Source organism: Amaranthus tricolor, chromosome 6 (genome assembly GCF_026212465.1).
Source record: "Amaranthus tricolor cultivar Red isolate AtriRed21 chromosome 6, ASM2621246v1, whole genome shotgun sequence".
NCBI classification, from domain to species: domain Eukaryota; kingdom Viridiplantae; phylum Streptophyta; class Magnoliopsida; order Caryophyllales; family Amaranthaceae; genus Amaranthus; species Amaranthus tricolor.
The window spans coordinates 28,416,555-28,439,388 of NC_080052.1; the positions used below are offsets into that span (position 1 = coordinate 28,416,555).

Genomic DNA, 22,834 nt, shown 5'->3' on the forward strand with positions numbered 1-22,834 from the left:
ACTGCGAACAATGGGTTTGATTAAAAAAAAAAGCCAAAAGAGCTGTTCGCACTTACTAACTGCGAACAGAGTTATTGGCTTTTTTTTTACCAAACATCTTGTTCGCAGTCAATAATTGCGAACAACTTGGTTGATTTTTTTTGACCAGTTTGATTCTGTTCGCAGTAACTGCGAACAGAACCAAACCTGAACTTTGGACTAGAGGCGCTTACATTTGGAAATAAGTTGAAATATAACTTAATGTATTTTTTTTTATTATTATTATAAATTTACTTATCTATTTTAAAAATTCGGTCAGAGGGTGCTTAACCTCCGGCCCCGGGTCTGGTAGGATTGTTATGTCGGATCTTATATCAAATCCAACGAATCGGTCGACGGCCAGTCGACTAGTCGAGTGGTTTTACCATTTGCAGAGGGAATCGGGGAGGAAAAAAACAGGAGCAAAAATGGAGTTTGAGAAGAGAAAAGCAGCAACAATGGCGTCAATAGCATCAACAGAAATTGATAAATCTCCCAAAGGCACAATTGATACACCAATAATCCCTCTTCTCAACACCATAAACAACCATCCTTGTTACTTCACTACCTCTTCTTGCTCTGGTCGAATCTCCATTTTTTCTCATCTCCCAAACAAACCCAAAGGAGGTTTTTGGTTATTCATCTCTCATGACCCAGTTAATCCCTCTTCAATCCTCAATATCATTTTCCCTACTGACTCAAATAACTCGTCCGAAACGACTCACTCTGAATCGTCCGAGTTAGTCTTCCGATTTGAGCCCCTCATTATTGCTATTGAGTGTAAGGATGTGGATTCAGCTCAGTTTTTGGTATCTTTGGCTATTTCTTGTGGGTTTAGGGAATCTGGGATTACAAGTGTGAGTAGTAAGAGGGTAATTATTGCTGTTCGTAGTTCTATAAGATTGGAGGTTCCTTTGGGTTGTAAAGGTAGAATTTTGGTGTCTTCTGAGTATTTGAGGTTTCTAGTGGACATTGCTAATGAAAAAATGGCTGCTAATTGGAAAAGAACTCAAGGGTTTTTGGAGGGTTTAACAAAAAATGGTTTTGTGGGTCCCAACGAGGCTGCTGAGTTCAGAGGTGCTGATGTTGGTGGTTTAGTCTGTGAAGAGGAGAAATGTGTTGATGTTGATTCAGAAGTTACTTTGGACACGGATTCTGGTAATTCGTTTTGATTATGTTTGTTTAGTTACATATTTAAGCAGTAGTATATTTTGGAGGAAAGTTATATTAATGCTGGGTTTATGTTACAACTCCTATATTCAAGCACCTTGGTTAGCATTTTCCCTTACCATTATGTTAACACTCTACAAGAATGGTTAATTAGTGTGATTTGCTCTCTGGGTTGTGCACACTGTTAAATGTTTGATTCATGCTGATCTTGTGGTTTGGTGGCACGTTTTTAAAGCTGAAATTCATGTATGTTATTTTACTAATTTGTAATTGTTTTAGTAGTGGCAAAAATTTAATCTTTGAATTGATAACCTTTGGACTAGTTTCCAATTGCTTGAAAAAAATACAATTTGGACAAGCCCTTTAGAAAGGCTATCTCTAAAAAGGATCTAATTTTTTTTTACTTCGGACCTTATGGGGTTTCTAAGCTGTTCTAGAGTAAGTTTTTTGTCCAAGAATAAGATTTTCGGTACTTGACATGGATGCATATTTGAAAAAAGAGTTCCTTTGAGGATGCCAATGTCCATTGAGGCTTTATAAAAAAGTCTCTTTGAGCATGTCGATGCTCGTTGAGGATCAAAAAAAATGGCGAGCCTTTGAGGGAATTTGTGTCTGTCTACATGAAAGATTTCTCCTCTATATTATGCTTACTTCGGTCGCTCAAGAGCTAATGAAGGTGACCGAAGTTAATGTTGATATGATGTCAATTCAATTTTAGGAGTTATCTTGGAGAATTTGAAGTAGCATGACTTTAATACTGAAAATGTGAGATAGGAACATGAGGAAGACTTGGGGAAGTCGTCTTCGGCTCTTTAAGGGCAGGATCCTGACCTTGATCCAGACTTGGTTGAGATCTTGTTCTTCAACTACACGCCTTGATAATTTTTTTGTTTGATTGTAAAGGAGAATGTACTTCCTCCCACATCCAACACCAAATGTATTCACTTATCACGAACAAAAATTAAGTATGCCCTTCAAAAAAAAAAGGGATCAAATACAAGAGTATGCTAAAGTTGATGAAGTGTTTGAAGACAGTTGGAACTATTTGAATGCCCTTCTGTGTTTGAGTGTTCTTGAGTAAAACACAACTAAATATGAATTGGCCCTTGGGTTTTCTCGGACATTAGATGATATTCCGATTAAGAAAAGATTTTCATTGAGGAAAGTTGTTATGAGCTATTTGTAGCAATAAGTGAGCATAGTAAGATTTTGCTTGGGACAAAATGCATAAGATTGCTTACTAATGTTATTGAATGCTGAATAAACCTGAATTTGAAATTTTAGCATGAGAATCATTGCAACATGAGTTGCATTTGATGAGGAAATGGATTCTGTTTTCTTTTTTCTTATTATCGTGGGAGTTGGAGATGGACTTTGGTTTAAATGAGGTAATAAAAATCCTAGCCATTTGGATAATCTGTCTATGACATATGAAAGGTAGTGCTATGGTCGCGCAAAACATTCCAAACTAATAAATATATTTAATCCCAATACACCAGGAAGTAAAAGAATTTAAGACTGAAGCAATGTGTATGTGACCTGTGTAAGTGTGATTGCCGCAGATATCCATAATACACCCGTTATTGTTTCATTTTCACCTGTAACTGTGTTGGTCTGAGTGGCATTATGACTATCAATTATTGATGGTTGCAGGAATCTATTCCTCCACTAAGAGAGCTAGACTGAAATTTTTGAATCATTGGCAGGGCCATCGGGAATTCCTGGTTCCAGCCTAGACATTATTCCCATTAAACTTATGGGTGAACAAGTGGAGAGGCTCTTCCTATGGGGTCATTCTTCTTGCACAGTTTGCAATGCTGACTGCAACCAGATTCTGATCTATGGTGGTTTTGGAGGCGTAGGGAGGCATGCACGCAGAAGTGACTGTATACTACTTGATCCATCATCTGGAAGATTTTCTGTTCTGAATGTTGAGGACAGTCCATCTCCACGTATGGGTCACACATCATCATTAGCTGGAGGTTTGATGATTGTTATTGGAGGCCGAGCTGATCCAACCAATATTCTGGATGATATATGGATCGTTGATATCACAAAAGCTCAATGGAAATTTGTACGCAACACCAATGATGTATTTGCCCCAAGGTGATGGTTCCAAGTTAAAAAAATTACAGAAAGTGCTCTAGTTAATTTTTTTAATTAAAGTTGTTTTTCTCGTCATAAACTTGCTAATGGCATAAAATTTGTGCAGGCATCGTCATGCTGCAGCCGTTGTAGGTTCAAAAATCTATGTATTTGGTGGGCTTAATAACAACATATTGTATTCTTCCTTACTTGTGTTGGATGTGGAGACTTTAAAATGGGAGGATATAAATGCATATGGAGACTTGCCGTGTGCCCGGCATTCACATTCGCTGGTTGCTTATGGAAATATGTTGTACCTGTTTGGTGGATACAATGGCGAGAGAGCACTGGGGGACCTTCATAGTTTTGATGTTCAAGAATGTCGATGGAATAAAGTAAAAACTGTTGGAAAGGCTCCCTATCCAAGGTTCTCGCACTCAATGTTTGTGTATAAAAGCTACTTGGGAATTATTGGGGGTTGTCCTGTCAGACAGCATTGTGAAGAGTTGTCCCTGCTTGACCTACGAAGTTTTTCTTGGAAGCATGTGATATTGAATTCAGTTCATAAACAGTTGTTTGTTCGAAGTACAGCCAATGTTATAAATGATGATTTGGTAATGGTTGGTGGTGGAGCAGCCTGTTACGCTTTTGGTACAAAATTCTGTGAGCCTTCAAAGATCAACTTACGTTCTATGTTAACTCTCAATGATGTTAAGGTGTCCTCCGTGTCCGATGAGAAACAGATTACTCCCCCACATGAAGATACCGCTGAGAAAAGATGTAACGATTCTGGTTTTCTTCAGAACCCAAATGTACAATCATCTGGGTTGGATACTAAATTGAATGTTGATTGCAAAGCAACTCGTAACAATGTTGACTCAGCAATTGAGAATTTTTGTTGGGTTCTAAAGCTTGAAAAGAGGTATGCTAAATTAGGAAAGGACATACTCAAGAAGTTCGGTTGGCTAGATCTTGGTCGAAAAGTTTATTCCCATGAAGATGGTTCTTGCATATATTTCCCTGTTACTGAAAAGTTCAGTGTTATATTCTGGGATAAGATAACTCAACAAAAAGGGCCACATGAAAGATTGGGTGACCTTAATATGTCAAAAGATTCTATTGATTCTTGTGCTACTGCCTTGGATTTTTTAGTGGTTTGTGGTGCGTCTAAGCACATCGATGAGTTAATTGCAATGAAGAAGTCCCCTTTGTCCCCTTTGAAAGCAATGAAGGGAGCTGTGGCCTCTATACTGAAACATAAACGCCTATCTGAAGAGCTCTTAGAGCAGCTACCAACTAGGTTTGTCTTTGTATTATAAACTGATTTTTTGTTATTTTTACCTATTCAATGATTATCTCTCAAAATTGCTGTACTTCTCAGCAAAAGAAAAAAGAACAAAGATTCCTGTACTTAATTGTCATGACTCGGGTTAAAGGGTCCAATGGGCATTATCGACATTTCATATTAATTAGTCTTTGTATTTTGTAAATAGGTTAGTTGTTATTTTGTAGTTGTCTCTTGGGGCTTAGGCTATATAAAGAGCCACCCTTGTAATAATAATCAACTTTTGATCAGTCAATACTAAGGAAGTGTTCTTTTGGGAGTCATTGGGCAGACTCGAAGTGTCCATACTATCTAGTTTTGGTAAAGGGTATTGACTCGTGTGTTACAATATCTAGTTCACCATTGGAAGTATTGATGCAAATTTAGATTTAATGTCATTTTGTTTGCCAGATTTTGATTAGAGTTTGTTGTTTTTTTTTTTTTCTAGATGGGAGCGGCTTGGTGATATAGTTGTCCTTCCTATTAACTCCTTCCAAGATCCTGTATGGGACACAATAGGTAGTGTGCTTTGGCTTGCTGTTGCTAAGACTCTTGGTGCTCGTCGTCTTGCTCGCCAGGTAAGCTGTTTAATTCATTTCTGATTTACCACTGTTACCTATGTAAAGCGTTGATTTCTCGATACAAGAATTTGATAAAGAAAACTGTTGCTATATATGGTATTTGCAGCTGTCTCGTTCTAGATGTGATTCTTTAATATATGTAGCTAGATTTTTTTTTTTTGCTATTATTCAAAGTTCATACACTTTATTTTAGGGCCGTGTTGCTTCAACTGGAACACGAGACAGTCGTTTAGAAATACTTGTTGGAGATCATGGTTGGGTGGAGCATCGAGAAAATGGAATAATGTATTGCTTTGATGCCGCGAAGTGCATGTTCTCTTGGGGAAATCTTTCAGAGAAACTTCGCATGGCCCACTTGGACTGTCGAGAAGAAGTTGTCGTGGATCTTTTTGCAGGAATTGGATATTTTTCATTGCCTTTTCTTGTAAGGTATCTCGAATTTCCAACTTCACTCGGTCTTCAAACATAGATTGTCTCTTGACTCTTAATATGAATAGAACTAAAACCTACTTGAAATATTTAAAAATGTTATATACTAAGATATGCTCACTTCTTTTTTTATGGATCAATTATCTTGTAAGATTGGCTTGTTGGCTCGCAGACAATGAGTATTTGGTTCAAGTGAGCTACATACCTTTTTTCCTTCACTATGCACAAACGATACAAGTGTTAGCTGTGAGAGTGAAGGACAGACCTGCAGTTTTGTGCAAAGGAGGTTGTATCTAATATGTGTGCTTCTCTGTTGAGTAGAAGGTCCCACAAAAGTTTGCAATTTGAGGTTAAAATGCAAACCAATGGTCAGAAATAACCCAACCTGCAACTAATGAGATGCCGCCTTAGCCTGATGGGCGCCCGGTGACTCATTAGACCTACTGCCTACCAGTTGATGGACTTTCAAACCCCCCAAACTTTACCTTCTCAAATCTTTGAATGATAGTAATTTTCCAATGGTAGTAAAATTTCCAAGCACAATCCAAAACAAAGAAATACAGCTAGCATAAAGAATCAGTGTTTTCCTAAATACTTTTTATCATCTCATAGGAGGTTGAAAGAAAAAGGGGGTCGAGAATTTGCATACAGTAAACCACTAGTGAATCCTTGTAGATCTTCCATCTCATAGGAGATGAACGACATATTTGCATTTACGTTTTTACCATTAGCAGAGAAAAGAAAGTTCAATGAGGTGTTGTCAAAGCTAGGATGGGCGGTTCCACTTGCGCTCTAGTTAAGGATCATCATTCCCTCAATGTTATTCATTTTGTTAATTTCCTTTTTCGCCTCTCTTGAAGCAATTTTTTCGATCTGTTAGCTGTTTCAAGTTTTAGAAGTTTTGTTCTCCTGCTGCATATTCTAATGCATTGCTTATAGAAAAATTATTTCTGTTTGTTGATCAGAGCACATGCTAAATTAGTGTATGCTTGTGAGTGGAATCCACATGCTATCGAGGCGCTTCATCATAATCTTCAAGTCAATTTGGTATCGGATCGTTGCATCGTACTCGAAGGAGATAATCGGCTTACATCTCCTAAAGTAAGGCTGAATTTCTGCTATTTACTTCCTTGGTTCTTACGTCTAGTATGACTCGTCACTTATCTTTCAAATAGGTCATGTATGATATATTCGAATTGCGCATTAGGGGGCCTTTTTCAGCCGCAATTGTGGAAATATTTCTTCTTGGAAAGTCTTGCTGATGCTAATTAATTATACGAAAATGCAGGGAGTTGCTGATCGTGTCTCTCTTGGCCTCCTGCCGTCCAGTGAGGGAAGCTGGGTTACTGCTGTGAGAGCGTTAAGGTGGTTTCTTTGACTACGATAGTTGATAACTTTATGATCAAAGTCATGGATACATGCTAATTAATTATGCTTGACTTGAATTCCGATTTCAGGTGTGAGGGGGGTATGCTCCATATACATGGGAATGTGAAGGACTCGGAGGAGAGTCAATGGACACAACATGTCATAAACTCAATCTCCGAGATAGCCAAAGCAGAAGGTATGTTGTGGTTTGTTTTCCTAAATTCTAGATAGATTAGTACTGCACTTGAAAACTATTCAGCTTCCGAGATGCAAATCTGATCCTAGTAAAACATCTTATACATGTCTTTAGGCCGCAGTTGGAATGTTTCGATGGTGCATTTGGAGAGAGTAAAATGGTATGCGCCTCATATTCGTCATCTGGTTGCTGATATTAAATGTGAACAAATTCAATAATGAACTATATCAGAGACCATTAGATACCAAAAATTTTCGAATTCGAATCATCAAAACTCGATTTCTTCTGGGATCATGAACGGAAAGCTGTGAAGCCTAAAGGCATTGAGGATGTGTGATGGTTTATGTATTCTAAGAGGACAGTTTTGTAATGTTATCTATTATTATTTTCAGCTAGTTGTAAGAGTAAATTGAAAGGAGCTAAGCTCAGATATATGATTGGTTTCAATTAGTTTTGTGATTGGCTACCTGGGCTCGGGAACTCATATTGAGTGTCCGGCTTGGTAATAAAGTGTCTAAGTGTCGTGCTCATGTTCGAGTATCAAGGATCTGATCATCTGACACTGACAATAGTATTAGTTTTGTGATGATATTTAGTTATACTGCATGGCATTTTTAAAACTAAAGAATTAATAGATGAATTTTTTTTTTTTTTTTTTGAAATGCATTTTCATAAATTTGTGAATCAGCATTAGTAAAAAAAAAATATATATCAATGAAATTGCATGCATGTGATTTTACAACGTACAAGTCACGGTAGTAAACGGCCCTTCGACGGTGCTTCACCAAAGAGTAGGAGTACTTATTTAACAGAATGATCCTTTTCTTCAATGAAATATTGCTATCTATATCTAATGGAATTGATTCTAATTTCTAAGTTATCACCAAAACTCACTGTCCTTTGAATTTACACTATAGATATCAAATATATAAGAATTTTTAGCTCGTCTTGTATAAGATTGACTGCTTCAAAACAGGAATCCTTAAGCTAAAAATTTTAATTTTTAGGTTATTTAATCCAAGTATAAGACATGTTTTACGGTAAGATCGTCTCATACAAGAATTTTAAAAAATTTTAAGTCTTATACTGCAAACTTAAAAAGACATAGAAAGTAATTTGTAAGACATCACTCGTAAATCAAACAATCATTCCACTTTATCAACAAATTATCGTAAATTCATAGAGTAAATTAAGGAAGGAAAAATAAAATAAAATTTAAACTTAAAATCCTATTTGAGAAATGCGATATTTACTCTCATAAGATTAAAATTTTTTCTTTAAAACTAGCAGTAGATGGACTTAAAAAGAAATGTAAAATAATGAGGTGTGATTATATACATTGGCATGAATAGATTAAAAGGCAGTTGATTTAAAAAAAGAGTCACAGGTGACGAGGTTGAAACATAGATGAATGCATCCATCCATGTGTTCAGTGATCCATAATTAAGTTTCAACTCCCAAAACAAATTAAGACTATAAATAACAAAATACTTCTATTAAAATAAACACAGTGGGTACCATTTATTGCTTTGAATTGATGACCTCTACAAAGTGTTGAAACTTAGGCTACATTACTCATCAACTACATTAGTAAATAATCTTAACTCTTATTTATTTATTGTTTATTTGCAGTGAATAATTTTTATTATTAATTATATTTCCTGTTATAATTGAATAATTTTTATTATTAATTATATTTTCTGTTATAATTGAATAATTTTTACTATTAATTATATCTAAATTCAACTTCAAAAAGTGGTACATAGCTCATTATCAACTCATAATAATATATAGTTGAATAGTAAAAATTTTCTTCTTATAGCAATTATTATGCTTCACAACTTAATCTAGTATACTTCATATTTTATCAAACCAAAACATTATATTATTATTTTAAGATAGTACTCCCTCCTCCAATATCATGCATGTTCCCTTTTCTTATTTGAACTATTCAATTCTATTATATTTCCACTTGTATTTAATGGAAAAGAAATTTGTTCTTATATCAAAATATATTTTATCTTCAATATAAAAAACTCACATAATTTTACCACCTTTATTATTTTATTTATTAATATTAATATTTTATATTTAATACAGACAAGTTATGCCAAGTGGGTGCTTATTATAAAACTTTACTTTTGAGTAGTATCTCTGACTTCCATTATATAAGAGGTGATAATTGATAAAGGAGTAAGTGGTAGAAGAAGGAGAAATAAAGAAATCAAATATGAAAATTATGAGATCCAAAGCTAATTTGTTGTTATCCATTTTTACTGTGTTCTTGTTTTTGTCAGCTGCATTTGCAGGAAATAATGGTAATGAGGAAGAAGAAATAATCAAGAGATCTGGGCTTGTTATGAATTACTATGATGATACTTGCCCACAAGCTGAAGATATTATCAAACAACAAGTCAAGCTTCTTTACAAACGCCATAAAAATACTGCTTTCTCTTGGCTCAGAAACATCTTTCATGATTGTGCTGTTGAGGTTATTATTAATTATCTTTTCCTCTTTACTTTTTCAATATATTGTTAGAGTCTACGGCTATAAGCATCAGTTTGAGCTTTTGGTTGAGTTGGTAATTTCTTAACATGATATTAAAAGTCAGCGTGACAAGAGTCAAGAGATCACTGGTCACAAATTTGAATAATTAATCTCAACCATTCATCATTTAAATTAGATTATTTAGCTCCAAGAAGAATCTGTATTGTATGCATACTTTTAGTCCAAAATGTTAAGTGCTCTCACGTGATGTGAGAGAGTGGGTCAGAAAATATATATATATATATATATATATAGATATAGATATATAGATATGCATGATGTATGATGTATGTATGTATGTTGGTGGTATTAGTCATGTGATGCATCATTGTTACTGGACTCAACAAGAAGGATGATGTCAGAGAAGGAGATGGACAGAAGTTTTGGGTTAAGGAACTTTAGGTACCTTGACACTATCAAAGAGGCTGTTGAAAGAGAGTGTCCAGGTGTTGTTTCCTGTGCTGATATCCTTGTTCTTTCTGCTAGAGATGCCATTGTTCAGGTTCATTCACTATTTTAATTTCCATTTATTATTTTTACTTCTTAATTAAATTTAATATTTTAATTATTTAATTTTTTAAAAAACTTTCCCAGGTAGGTGGGCCACACATTCCACTGAAAACTGGAAGGAGAGATGGAAGAAAGAGTAGAGCAGAAATGTTGGAAAAATATTTACCAGATCACAATGAGAGCATGAGTGTTGTGCTTGATAGGTTTAAGACTATTGGTATTGACACTAAAGGAGTGGTTGCTTTGCTAGGTATGTAATAATTAACATACATATTATGTTACATAATTTCATGCTGTTTCCATACACGATATATAAGCCTTGCTGAAAATTTGACGTTTATTTATGAATTGGTCAAATAGCTCAAAAAGTGTTACATATGCTAATTAGATTAACTATTATCTTTTAAGCCAAAAAACAAAAAATTTATACTAAACATCGTCGTAAAAGGTAACTCAAATAGTTTATACTAAACAACTAACAACTATCAAATAGTTTTTTTCGTTGGCTTTTAACTTATCTTTTCCCTAATTAACTAACAACTATCAAATAGTTTGTACTAAACATGGTCTTAAAAACTGACTCAAAAAAGTAATTTAAACAATTAATTTGGTTAATTTATTAGCCAACAGCTCTAAATAACATTCATTTGTGAAACATACTCATGGTGTTATTTTGGGTTCTTTGTAGATTCCATGACATAGTATCTAAGCAATTGAAGAATTATTCTTATATGATCCGCTCAAGTTTTACTTTTAAGTGATATTTACCACTCAAACTTGCTCTTTTGAGTCTCATATAATGATATGAAACAATACACTTTTTTTAATCCATCTCTTTCAAGATTCTATTTGAAGATTTCAATCTATTTACCAATTTTTTTTTTCTAATCAATAATAAAGTACAATTTATTTTTTTAACCTTTTCAAAACTACAGATCAAGTCCCTTTCTTGTAAATTTCCATTTGGACCTAAATTTCAAAATTTTCCTCTCATGAGTCATGATCACGATATAATAGTGGACCCACTACACCTCTCACCTAATAATTAATCACAATGCTTAATTAATGTAAACAATGAAACTTAATCAAAACAAAAATTAATTATATAGCTGTGAATAATCTGTGATTTATATTGTTAAAGATTTAGGATATTTGCGAATTACAGTTTTAATGTTATTTTTTGCAAATTAAAGTCACCAAAGTATCAAGATCTACAGCCTAGGTTGCACTAAAACGGACACGGATACGGACACGACACGGGTACGGGAAAACACCAACTTATAAATGGCGGACACGGGGACACGAAAATGGTAATATAATAAATATATCAAATTAAAGATAATTTTACAATCTTTTATTTGATATATGTAAATAAACACTTTAAAAACATAAAACTCTCATAAAATGCAAATAAGTACCAAATAAACAACATGAGTATTTAAAAATAGTCATACAAACCAAATCAAAGAAAACCAAATAAATAGGTAAATTTAAGTTTAATCATCACACATCATCCATATGACATCCATCATCATCCTCCGCTACAAAAGTAGTTTCCAACTCGGGCTCATCGAGAGAAAGATCCGCTACAAAAGTTTTTTTTTTTTTTTTAAAAACGTGTCCTTGACTCCTTGCCGTGTCCCTTCTGTGTCCTTGCCGTGCCCGCGTGTCCGGAAAAATATTAAAATATTGGACACTTTATTTGGTGTGTCGGACACGGATTTTCGCGTGTCCGTGTCCGACATACACGCAGGTTCAGTGGCATGTCCGTGTATTCCAGTCTACAGCGTATAGGCCAAATTATAGAATTCCGACGATGAAGTGGTCGGAATTCTATGATTTGGCCTGAATGCTATAGACTTTGATACTGTATTAGCTGTAATTCGAAAAAAGTAAACATTATGACTGTAATTTTGCAAATTATTACTATCTAACTAATGTTAATTAATACTTTAAATTAAACCTTGAACAGGAGCTCACAGTGTGGGCAGAACCCATTGTGTGAAGTTAGTCCACAGGTTGTACCCAGAAGTTGACCCGAACTTAAACCCGGACCACGTACCCCACATGCTGAAGAAATGCTACGACCCGATTCCCGACCCGAAAGCGGTTCAATATGTGAGAAATGACAGAGGTACCCCTATGATATTTGATAACAACTACTACAGAAACATATTGGACAGTAAGGGTTTACTCATTGTGGATCATCAACTAGCCACAGACAAAAGGACTAGGCCTTATGTTGTTAAAATGGCCAAAAATCAAGATTATTTCTTCAAGGAATTTTCAAGGGCACTTACCATTTTATCTGAAAACAACCCACTTACTGGATCCCAAGGTGAGATTAGAAGGCAATGTAATGCTGTAAACAAACTTCATTAGATATTAATCCTTATTTACTTCTTAATTATGGATTAATATTTAATTTTATGTGTTAATTAAGCATTAGAATAAGAGGGTGGCTTTAATTTTAGCCCTTTAAATAGTGGTATGGTGAGCTTAATGATTGCATATGAAGTGCACACTTATATGCTTTCATGTAATGAGTGTAGGAGTATGAGATTACTATGTGCTAATGAGTAATGAAATGAGAAGTGGAACATTAGTTTATGTATGAATTAATGACTTTCATGTAAAAGCTCATTCCTTTTTTATGGCATATTGTTTGTATAATCATATATATGGTGCTCATATTTTGTTGTCATACCTAATTATGTTAAAAGTTTTCATTAACCTTGACTTTTTGAAGTATTTATAAATAAAGTTTATCTCAGATTGTTATTACTGTATATAAAATATTTATTATTACTGTATATAAAATATTCAAGTGAAATCTTAAAAAATAATAAATGTTATTATATATGATCACAATAAGTATCGAAATATGCGTACAAAAGTCTAAATGTTAGCAAATATCATTATATACGGGAAATATAAATTTAATTATACATTATAAGTAATCACCATTATCAAAATGGTGAAATTAAGCCCTAAACTATGAATTAGATTACTTATCCTTATAATTGTATCGTATCATGTTTTGGGTAATAACTCAAAAATAGCTCATTTAGTTGATAATTGATAATGTTTTGTTTGGATCTTTAATTATTTGTTATAACTTAAAGTATTTTTGTCTTAAGTTGAAAAAAATTTCCTATTAGAATTTTAAGTTATTTATTGATAGCTGATCAATTATTCAACTATAATTATTTTGCCAGTGTATTGACGACTTTGTCTTTAATTTGAAATTGAATGAAACAAATGTTCAACAATAATTTGCTCGTTCAAACACTATTTTATCACTTGAGCATTTTAGTGAAATCGAATCGAAACTTTAATACTGCTCGATCAAGTATCTAAAACAAACAACAAACAATAACTTGATACTTCTCACATACCTTCCTCCTCTATAAATCTATATGATTCATTCATTGGTCATATGTAGGTTTTCATATCAACATTCTAGAATAATCTTAAAGTCACAATTCAAGATAGTCCTAATTGTAATATCAAAGAAACATACAAAACTATTGATTTCAAGCATAGTGTCGGTAGTTCAAAGTTTTTTAGTTGAAAGACACAATTGTGGGACTTTTAAATGGAAAAAAAAAAAGACATTTTAGATTAAAAGAAAAATAAAGGAACATCAAAATCGAGGAATTCATAATACACTTTAGCAAGTGGGATATTATCAATGATAAGATTGTAATATAATACTCCTAATGGGCCGGATAATGTCTTAGCCTTAGGATCTTCTAAAATCTATCAGTTAAGTTTGACAATTTTAAAATAAATGAACTTATATATTTATGTTTTGTATTAGTTAAACTATTTAATTTATATATAAAATTCATTTTATAAAGAGTCTATTTTATATAATAATTTGTAAAATTTTTATTCTTGTCAAACAAATTATTATCAATTTCAAGTCGACAAGAAGATAATAAAGTAAATAATATGTCTTACTATGATTAACAAATTTTGAAAAGTACACAACAATAATCCTCTTTTCAAATCCTGTGTCTAAATCTAAAAATTGTTATTTTTTGACCCTATCAAAATTAAATTTAAAATTAGATTCAAAATAAATGGTTCATAATTTAAATTTTTTAATTCCTAATTTAAAAATAATTTAACTTAAATTATCAAAAAAAATAGGTTAAATTCAACTATTATGACCTCCTTCACTTTTCCAATTTTGTCAACATTTCTAATTTCACGTCATGACTTTAATATAATTCTCGTCAACTTTTATATTTGGAGTCTATATTTTTGTTGAAGACTTAAAATAAATACATTAGTCTTTCTTATCATACAATATGTTCTATAAGATTACAAGTCTTATATGAGACCATCTCATCGTAAGACGGATTCATATAAAAGGTCTATTAGTAAAAAAATATTTTAAAAAACATAAATACTGAATTTCTATTTGTATATAAAGCAGTTTTTTTTAAATAGTTTAGGTTGACCCAATTGAATAAGTCTCACGGTGAAATGACCTAAATAGAGAATTAGTGAAGATAAGAAAAATATTTCATGATTCATATTTTTTGTAAAAATTTCAATGATAAGAATTTTAAAATCATGAACCATTGGATCAATCAAACCCAATCCAAATAACAATCATTCAAAAATTAAAAATTTGAACAAAATAAGCAAAATTATACAAAAGAATCTCAAAATAAGCATTGGTTAAGGTATATGCGAATAAAAAATAAGAATTTTTAGGTTGACTTTTTTAACTCAATTTAAGTAATCGATCGCTGTTAGTAACAGCGGGCCATATGCGAATAAAAAAATTGGTTAAGGTATATGAGAAAACAATCGCCCGCTGTTATTAACAACGAGCTATTACACATCCAAAAGCCAACGAAAGTCAAAAAAGTTAAAAAAGTCAACTCAATTGCCCCCTGTTAGTAAGAGAGGGCGTTACTTGGTTGACTTTTTTTGACTCAGTTTTAGTTTTTGTCCACTGTTACTAACCACAAACAAACTCCATATCTTAGCATTGAGTTAAAAGTACTTATTTTGGAAAATAAGTTTTCCCAATACTTATTTTGAAAAATTTTTTTCATATAATTTTACTTATTTACTTCGAATTTTCTTAAAAATTAGCCCAACCCAAAACCCACTTATTCGTTTAATAGGTTAGCTCATCTTATATGAGGTCGTCTCACCGTGCGATGGACCTATATAAGTTGTCTATTTTTCTAATTGATCACTTTAATATGTAAGTAATTAATTTAAGGTTATAAATGATCAATTTAAGACTATAAAAAGTGATCATTTTAAGATTAAGGAGTAAGATGAACACAATTTTAACTTTGTAGTAACAAGAAAGTCGTTTAATTAACTTTTAATAACAGACATATATTTCTCCCCATAAAAAATTATGCACGACTAATTAATAAGTTAATTTGCTATAGTAATTCGAAATCAAAGAAATGTACCATAGATCTTTGCCTTTCGAGAAATCTATAAACCTAATAAATTGATATATATATATATATATATATATATATATATATATATATATATATATATATATATATATATATATATATATATATATATATATATATATATATATATATATATATATATATATATATATATATATATATATATATATATATATATATATATATATATATATATATATATATATATAGTACATGATAATGATACCAATGTAGAAAGAAATTGAATTAAACTTTACAACCATAAATTTACTATAAAAAGATGATACTACATATAAAAGTACATATAATTATACGTCCATCACATCAAGTACAAGAATTTCTTCACTCGCCAATCACCATGGAAAAATTTCACATACATTTTTAGCGCAAAACATCCATGGAAGTAGTAATACTATTGGGACTATTAACATTTTGATTACTATTATTATTATTATTATTATTATTATTATTATTATTATTATTATTATTATTATTATCATTATTATTATTATTATCCAATTCAATATCACATTTCATGGATATAATCAACTCATTTCTCAAACAAATAGATTCATCTCGAAGTCGAGTATTCTCTTGGATTAACTCATAATTAGAGTCCATGACAAGGTTAAGTTTCTCAGCTAATTGGTGATTTGCAGCAAGAAGTTGCAAAACTTGTGATTGAAGATTTTCAAGTTGTTTTCGTTTTCGAAGCCTTGATCTTCTTGCTGATTCTCTATTTGATATCATTCTCTTTAGTCTCCTTATCTCTTGTTCTTCATTTTGTTCCTTACTTGCTTGATCTTGATCATCTGAACTTAGTATATGATTATTAGGGTTAGGGTTTGGGTTCATAATGCTATTATTAGGGTTTGATGAGTTTGTATCAAATTTAGGGTTTAAAGAGGTTAGGTCATGGAGTGGGATATATGAGTGGAGATTTGTAATGAATTTATTATTAGGGTTTGATGAAATTGTGAATTGGGATTGATTTAAGGGGTTGTTTGATTGGTTTTTGGGAGTAGTCGATAAGATTTGAAATCCTTTATTTTCATCAATCTGATACATTTTTAAGCTAGTTGTTTTGAATTTAATTTTCGAGCAAAATGAAAAAGGACAGAGAGAATAACGTAGAAGTAAAGAGAAAGGAGGCGAGAGGTAAAAGGATTATGATAGAAGAGATGATTTATAGGAAATGAGATTAAAGTCAACATCAAGGTGTTTAATTAAACTTCGTCATTATTGATCATTCAAATGAGTCTCACCTAAGATAGGGTTTGGGGAAGATGGAAAAGAAGGCATATCAATACCTTCGTCATGAAGAGGTCGCAATAGAAGGGGAGACCTCGCCTGATATATGAAGTTCCTGTAAAATCTGCAAAAGAAAACAAAAAACAAAAGGCAGAAAGCACAAAACTGAATTAAACTTGCATTAGGAAAATAGATCAAATGGTTTATCTTTTTATTTAAAGAATTAATTAGACGTTAATTAGTTTCTTTAGTGATAATAAGAATTAATTAACACCTCAAATTTTTTAAAAAAATGAAGATCAATTTTGATTATTGATATATCTACACGGCACTGAAGCATCAAGAGACAATAACGTTAAGCATTCGAAAGTGCAATTAGTGCATATTTGTAATAATGGAAATTGATTAATTTCTTTGCCCCTTGCTTTATCTATGACATTATGTAGGAAGTTCTTAAGAGCAATTGAAAATATGATCAACAACAGTATACGAAACTTAGACATGTTTTGAAAATATAAGAGAATCAGATTTTATCTCATTTAGAATAAGTATTGTTATAAGATAAAATTCTAAAATTGAATTTTACTTTGTAGATGGTGAGAATTAAACTCTTATTATAATTTTAAAAGGCTGAAATGAAAAACATTCAATTCTAATAAAGTTTTTTCAAATGAATAACAATATTAATATTTTCGTTTCCATCATTAGAAATGCTTTAACTTGGGCAATAATAACCCAATTACATCTTAATAGTTTATTTATTGTATTATTTTTTAATATACTTCATATATTAATTATTACAGCTTGTTTTATACGAGATCATCTTATCATGAGATACATCCATATAATTAGTTCATGTCTTTAATTGATCATTAGCTTTAAGGTTATAAGTGACCTCTTTAAGGCTGACTTTTTTAAGAATTTGTGTAATTATTATTACTAATACATATATTTTTTTAAAAAGAAAAGTTAATTTTTCTAAGAATTTTATATATTATATTTTCATGAATATCATATTAGTTAGGAAGGAAAAAAAGAATCAAAATGCCAATTAATCAATTAAATAATAAGAAAAAACACATAAAATTAATGGTGATACATAAAGTTTTGAGCCTACTTACATTAAAAGAAATATATGATTAGAATCAAATAGAAAATTATACAAAAATAAAGGGAATATGCATTGTAATGGTAAGAAGTATGAAATGTGGCAATAATAAAGATAATTAAGGAAAAAGTAGCATAACATAAATAGGCATTGTTTTGGGATAATAAAAAAATTGCCGTAGAAAAACACAATTTTAGCAATAGTAGGTTGTTACTGGTGGTGTTTTCTTACTTTGAGCTGCATGCACTAAGTTATATAATTCAACTTTTTGTCTATTTTAGCTTAGGAGGATTGCATTATCATCAATGTGTTGTCCTTTGCTAATTAGTAATTAGTGCTGAATTATTTGCATTAGAGAATTATGGTTTATTATTAATTATTATTAATCACTCCTATAAGAGAATATTTATCAAGGTGTCATACTGTCATTATATGTTTTATTCTTTAATTTTAATTTGAGTAGCTTAATTCAAGTTTTTTTTAAGTAAGATTCAATTCAGTGATCTTATTTAAAAAGGCTAATTATTTTAACTAAGATAAAACTCAGATCTCGATCTGAATTTAATTTGTTCGATTTGATTAGTTGTTTAGCCATCAAACATGCCAACCATATTTAAGTTATCCAATTTCAAAAAGTTCCAACAATTCACAAGTATTTTTCCATGTCCCAAGAAACATCAGGAACCTAGGTTTATTAGAGATAATAATCGCCTCTAAAATCCTTGAAAATAATATTCTACAAAACTTAAGCTTTTGATTGTGATCCCAGAATATGTTATATACTCTAACACTGTCAACATTAATATTTCTCATAATTATTGATAATATAAATATTTAGTATCTCTTATTATTAATAGGTAGGAATGTAGGATAGTAGGAATGTAGGATAATATTGATTTCCTTATTATTTTGATGTATTACTTGAATTTATGAGTATCGTTATTTGCCGATATTGACAAGGTTTTGAAATAAAAAAAAGAAAAAGATTAAAGTTATAACACTCATGTTCTTTTTTTTTTTGGTGTACGTTTGAGTTATTGGGTATTTCATTCTTCGGTTAGTCTTTAGCAAACAACACCAACACTTGTTAAAGATCTCTCTCGTTAGCCATGACTATAGCTTAGCTAGAGAAGGTTAAGGAGTGGGGGAGCTGAGGATGTCTGACCCTAGGTCATTGGGACCCGGCAAGCTATAAACCTGTTACATCGGTTGATCAAGTTGGCTTAGGGTCGATTGGTTTACCCAATAGATCATAATTATATAATCTTTTATTCTTATTCCTATATATAGCCTAAAGATACTTTACTTTTGTCGTTGAAATTAAAAAATCTTTTTATATTGGATAAACAACAAATTCAGGTAATACGTTGTAATATTAAATCAAACAACAAAACAACTAAAAATAATAAATTTTAACTCAAAAATATCGATATAAAACTAAAAAATTCACCGATCTAAAAAATGTGTGGGGTTAGTTGATTGTGTAGGACCCTATTATGTTTGATTCAAAGCTATCCCACCTCGTTTCTATGGTAATAATAATTTGTATTATTGTGCTATATGTATGAGGCGCCTCCCACGGTGAGACCGTCACAGAATTTGTGATTCCATTAAAGTTGTTGAATTATGGGCATTGTTGTATGAGTACAGATAAAGAACCTAAGACCATATTGTTTGAATCTGTTCCTGCATGACTGCAGGACAAATACAACTCAACCATCAGTAAAAATATGCATCACTCTGTAATATAATTCAAATTGTTCCAGATTTTTCAAAGTGTAATGCCTTCATCTGAAACTCCTTACATTTTTCTGAAAATCTTTGCAAAACCTGTTTAGTTTGTGCAACTGCAACCTCGATAGCTCGAAATCGACTTTCTGCTTCTTCTACTGTAATTTTCATCTGTTTAATTGTCTCTGATAGTGATAAGGGTGTATTATCTGGTGTGCTTTCAGCACTTAACCATACTTCTTCTACATTTGTATGATTATCGTAAGCATTCTTCTTATTGTCTTTTAAAGACTCAAGAATTTCTAATATTTTTGGATCATTCCATGGCCCTTTATCACTTATCATGCACCCACCTTGTTCTGAACAGGTGCAGTTTCCTCCAAGGAAACTTGGTAAGTTGCTTGGATCTATTACTTCTATGAGTTTACTTTTGTAATTGCTTCCTAACACCTGCAATAAATATTTATTTATATAAGGGTGTCAACAAGGCCGGTCGAGCTAAGTTTTGTTTATAAGAGAGGCATTGGTGATGAGGAAAAATGACAGCGTCTTACATGCAGTCTTGCTATATAAAACGCATTGTAAGACTCCTGATGTGGAACAAGTTTCTAAATTTTACACGAGACTCCGATAAATAAAGTTGTGTCTAAAATGAAATGAAGGATAAACTGTAAAATTAGAGAGTCTTGTATGATAGTTAGATAAAAGTTAGTAAAAATCTAATGTAGTAGAGTCTGGAGATTGAAATTTGAGTCTGAGAATATTCACATCCTACGATTGATATGGCGCTTCAACTTTTATAAGATTAAACTTTTAGTTGAGTTAGTTCCTTCACATCATGTCAGCGGTCAGATCTCATTACCCTCATTTCAAATGAATATTTAGCGAGGGTAAGAGGAGAGTTTGTGTTTCACCCTCACTTCTAACCTAATAGGCTTTCGCATGTGAAGACGTGATAGAATATATATCATATCCTAGAGTTTCAACCATAAACTCAAGCCTTTGGTTGATTGGGTTAGTTCCTTAACATCATGTCAAAGATCAAATCTCATTAACCTCATTTCAAATGGAATAGTTGGCGAGGAGTAAGAGGAGAGTTTGTGTTACACCCACGCTTCTAGCCTAATGGGCTCTCGCATGAGAGTACATGAATTTATCATATCCTAGACCATCTACCATAAACTCAAGTCTTTGGTTGATCGGGTTAGTTCCTCAACATCATGTCACAGCTCAAATCTAATTACCCTCATTTAAAATGAAATATTTAGCGAGGGGTGAGAGGAGAATTTGTGCTGCACTCACACTTCTAACCCAATGAACTCTTGCATGAGAGAACTGATAGAATATACATTATATCCTAGAGTTTCAACCATAAACTTAAGCTATTGGTTGATTCGTCGACACTCACATAAAACTCGTATCGGGTTCAGAAACAACATATAAATGTGCATCAAATGATTAAACCTGTATCTTTTTAGCTGTATGTGCATCAAGAGAAGTCCTGAGAGCCTTCCACAAAAGCCGAAAACCAGAACCAGCATTAACAACATAAAGCCTATTAAGAGTATCTGGATAATAATTGCTATCAATATGCTGAATCTCCATTAACAAATACCTTGCTTGCTTAGAAAAACTTGATGCACCAATCCCTTTAACATCTAAAATAGCAGTAGTCGAACCAATACGTTTCCCTGCAGCAATCGAGCACGCAGGAAACCTCACATTCAAAGTATTCTCTTGCTCGTAAACATGATGTTTCACCAATCTTTCGAGGCTTGTTTTCTCCAAAAGAGTCGTAAGATCAATCAACCCCATACGTTCAATATACACAGGATTTCCACTCCTATCTACACCATGAAATCCATGCGGGTAGTACTTTTGTACTTGTTCGTATTCATCGAAATTGAACTCTTTACTAATTTTTTCGACCCCAAATTCTTCCCTCCATTTTAAATGATTCAGAAATGAATCTTTAGCTTTCGAGATGTCGTAATCTGTCATGTGCAGAAACCTTAACAGAGTATGATCATCCGTTATCTGATTACTATTGTTTCTATCGTCTAATTGGAGTTTAAGTAATTCGCGTAACTTTTTTATAGCTTCGTGATCGCTAGGATTGCGATTTTCTTCTTCGTCTACATCATCTTTGTTCTTGTATTTTGTTTTGCATAGTATTTTTTGCAATACTTTCAAAGGTACAGACATTTTTTGAGGTGTTTAGGTGCCCAAAACAGATGTACATAGGTTTGATGTTTTTGCAACATTTGAGGAAATTTTTGTATATAATGAAGTATATCCTACTAAGGTTACTTTTTTTTGGCTTCATTGGACAGCATAGAATAATTTGTATATTTTTCTTATAAGAGTATTCTTCACGAGGTTTTCCTGCTACTAAAAAGATTCCTAAAACCTTTTCACTGTTTAATGTATATAGATATGCTTTTTTTTGGCAGAGAATTTTCATTGCTTTAAAGTTAAGGTAGAAGAGGAGATGATCATTATCATCAACCTAATTTTTCACTTGAAAACACAAAAGATAACGGACAATCTATATTTATATCTCCTCCTAAGAGAGGACTAGAGGAATGTGATCAACTTTATCACAAATAGTGATAGACCTGCATAGAGAGAAGGTAGACGAAGATGTATGAGATTATTTTGTTTATGCACTTTTATTCGGAAGTTGTTAATTATCCACTGAGCACTGGTGGAATTGATCAATGGTGGGGACACGAAGTGTAGCCAAAATGTTTGGTTTGATAGAGCATATGAAATATGGTAGGAACAAAGGTTACAATATTTAACGTCGTGTATAATTAAAGAGATATGTATTGCATTTGCACTTTTATAGAAAAGAGCTTTTATGAGTCATGTGAAGGACGTCATAGACTATATAACACATATTTTGAGATTATAGCTTTAGCTTATATTTTTATAGATTGAGTTGAATTCTTGACGCCATTATCGAGCCACCAAGCATCTTGGCATCACCCATGCAAGCACTTGAGATATTTGAAGTGTACCATCAAATTTTGTCCACATCATTGATC

General features: G+C 32.1%; 4 protein-coding genes across 4 annotated transcripts; 2 read left to right on the forward strand and 2 right to left on the reverse strand.

The window, feature by feature from the left end:
- The first annotated feature begins 303 nt into the window (after window positions 1-303).
- LOC130815128 (tRNA wybutosine-synthesizing protein 2/3/4) lies at window positions 304-7,833 on the forward strand. The gene is made up of 9 exons (XM_057681488.1): window positions 304-1,176; window positions 2,895-3,294; window positions 3,401-4,573; window positions 5,046-5,175; window positions 5,372-5,607; window positions 6,573-6,708; window positions 6,896-6,972; window positions 7,065-7,171; window positions 7,286-7,833. Exons 1-9 carry the CDS (start codon window positions 339-341, stop codon window positions 7,387-7,389), a joined length of 3,201 nt encoding a protein of 1,066 aa, XP_057537471.1. The 5' UTR covers window positions 304-338; the 3' UTR covers window positions 7,390-7,833.
- A 1,418-nt stretch (window positions 7,834-9,251) lies between these two features.
- LOC130815450 (peroxidase 42-like) lies at window positions 9,252-12,933 on the forward strand. The gene is made up of 4 exons (XM_057681927.1): window positions 9,252-9,662; window positions 10,033-10,221; window positions 10,314-10,479; window positions 12,202-12,933. The coding sequence occupies exons 1-4, from the start codon at window positions 9,402-9,404 to the stop codon at window positions 12,609-12,611; spliced, it is 1,026 nt and encodes a 341-aa protein (XP_057537910.1). The 5' UTR covers window positions 9,252-9,401; the 3' UTR covers window positions 12,612-12,933.
- A 1,758-nt stretch (window positions 12,934-14,691) lies between these two features.
- LOC130815743 (transcriptional activator TAF-1-like) lies at window positions 14,692-16,762 on the reverse strand. The gene is made up of 3 exons (XM_057682226.1): window positions 16,225-16,762; window positions 15,908-15,980; window positions 14,692-14,731 (listed from the first exon to the last, which is right to left on the reverse strand). The coding sequence occupies exons 1-3, from the start codon at window positions 16,760-16,762 to the stop codon at window positions 14,692-14,694; spliced, it is 651 nt and encodes a 216-aa protein (XP_057538209.1).
- A 2,653-nt stretch (window positions 16,763-19,415) lies between these two features.
- LOC130814863 (phosphatidylinositol/phosphatidylcholine transfer protein SFH11) lies at window positions 19,416-22,615 on the reverse strand. Its single transcript, XM_057681100.1, has 2 exons — window positions 21,249-22,615; window positions 19,416-20,234 (listed from the first exon to the last, which is right to left on the reverse strand). The coding sequence occupies exons 1-2, from the start codon at window positions 21,987-21,989 to the stop codon at window positions 19,806-19,808; spliced, it is 1,170 nt and encodes a 389-aa protein (XP_057537083.1). The 5' UTR covers window positions 21,990-22,615; the 3' UTR covers window positions 19,416-19,805.
- Window positions 22,616-22,834: the final 219 nt, after the last annotated feature.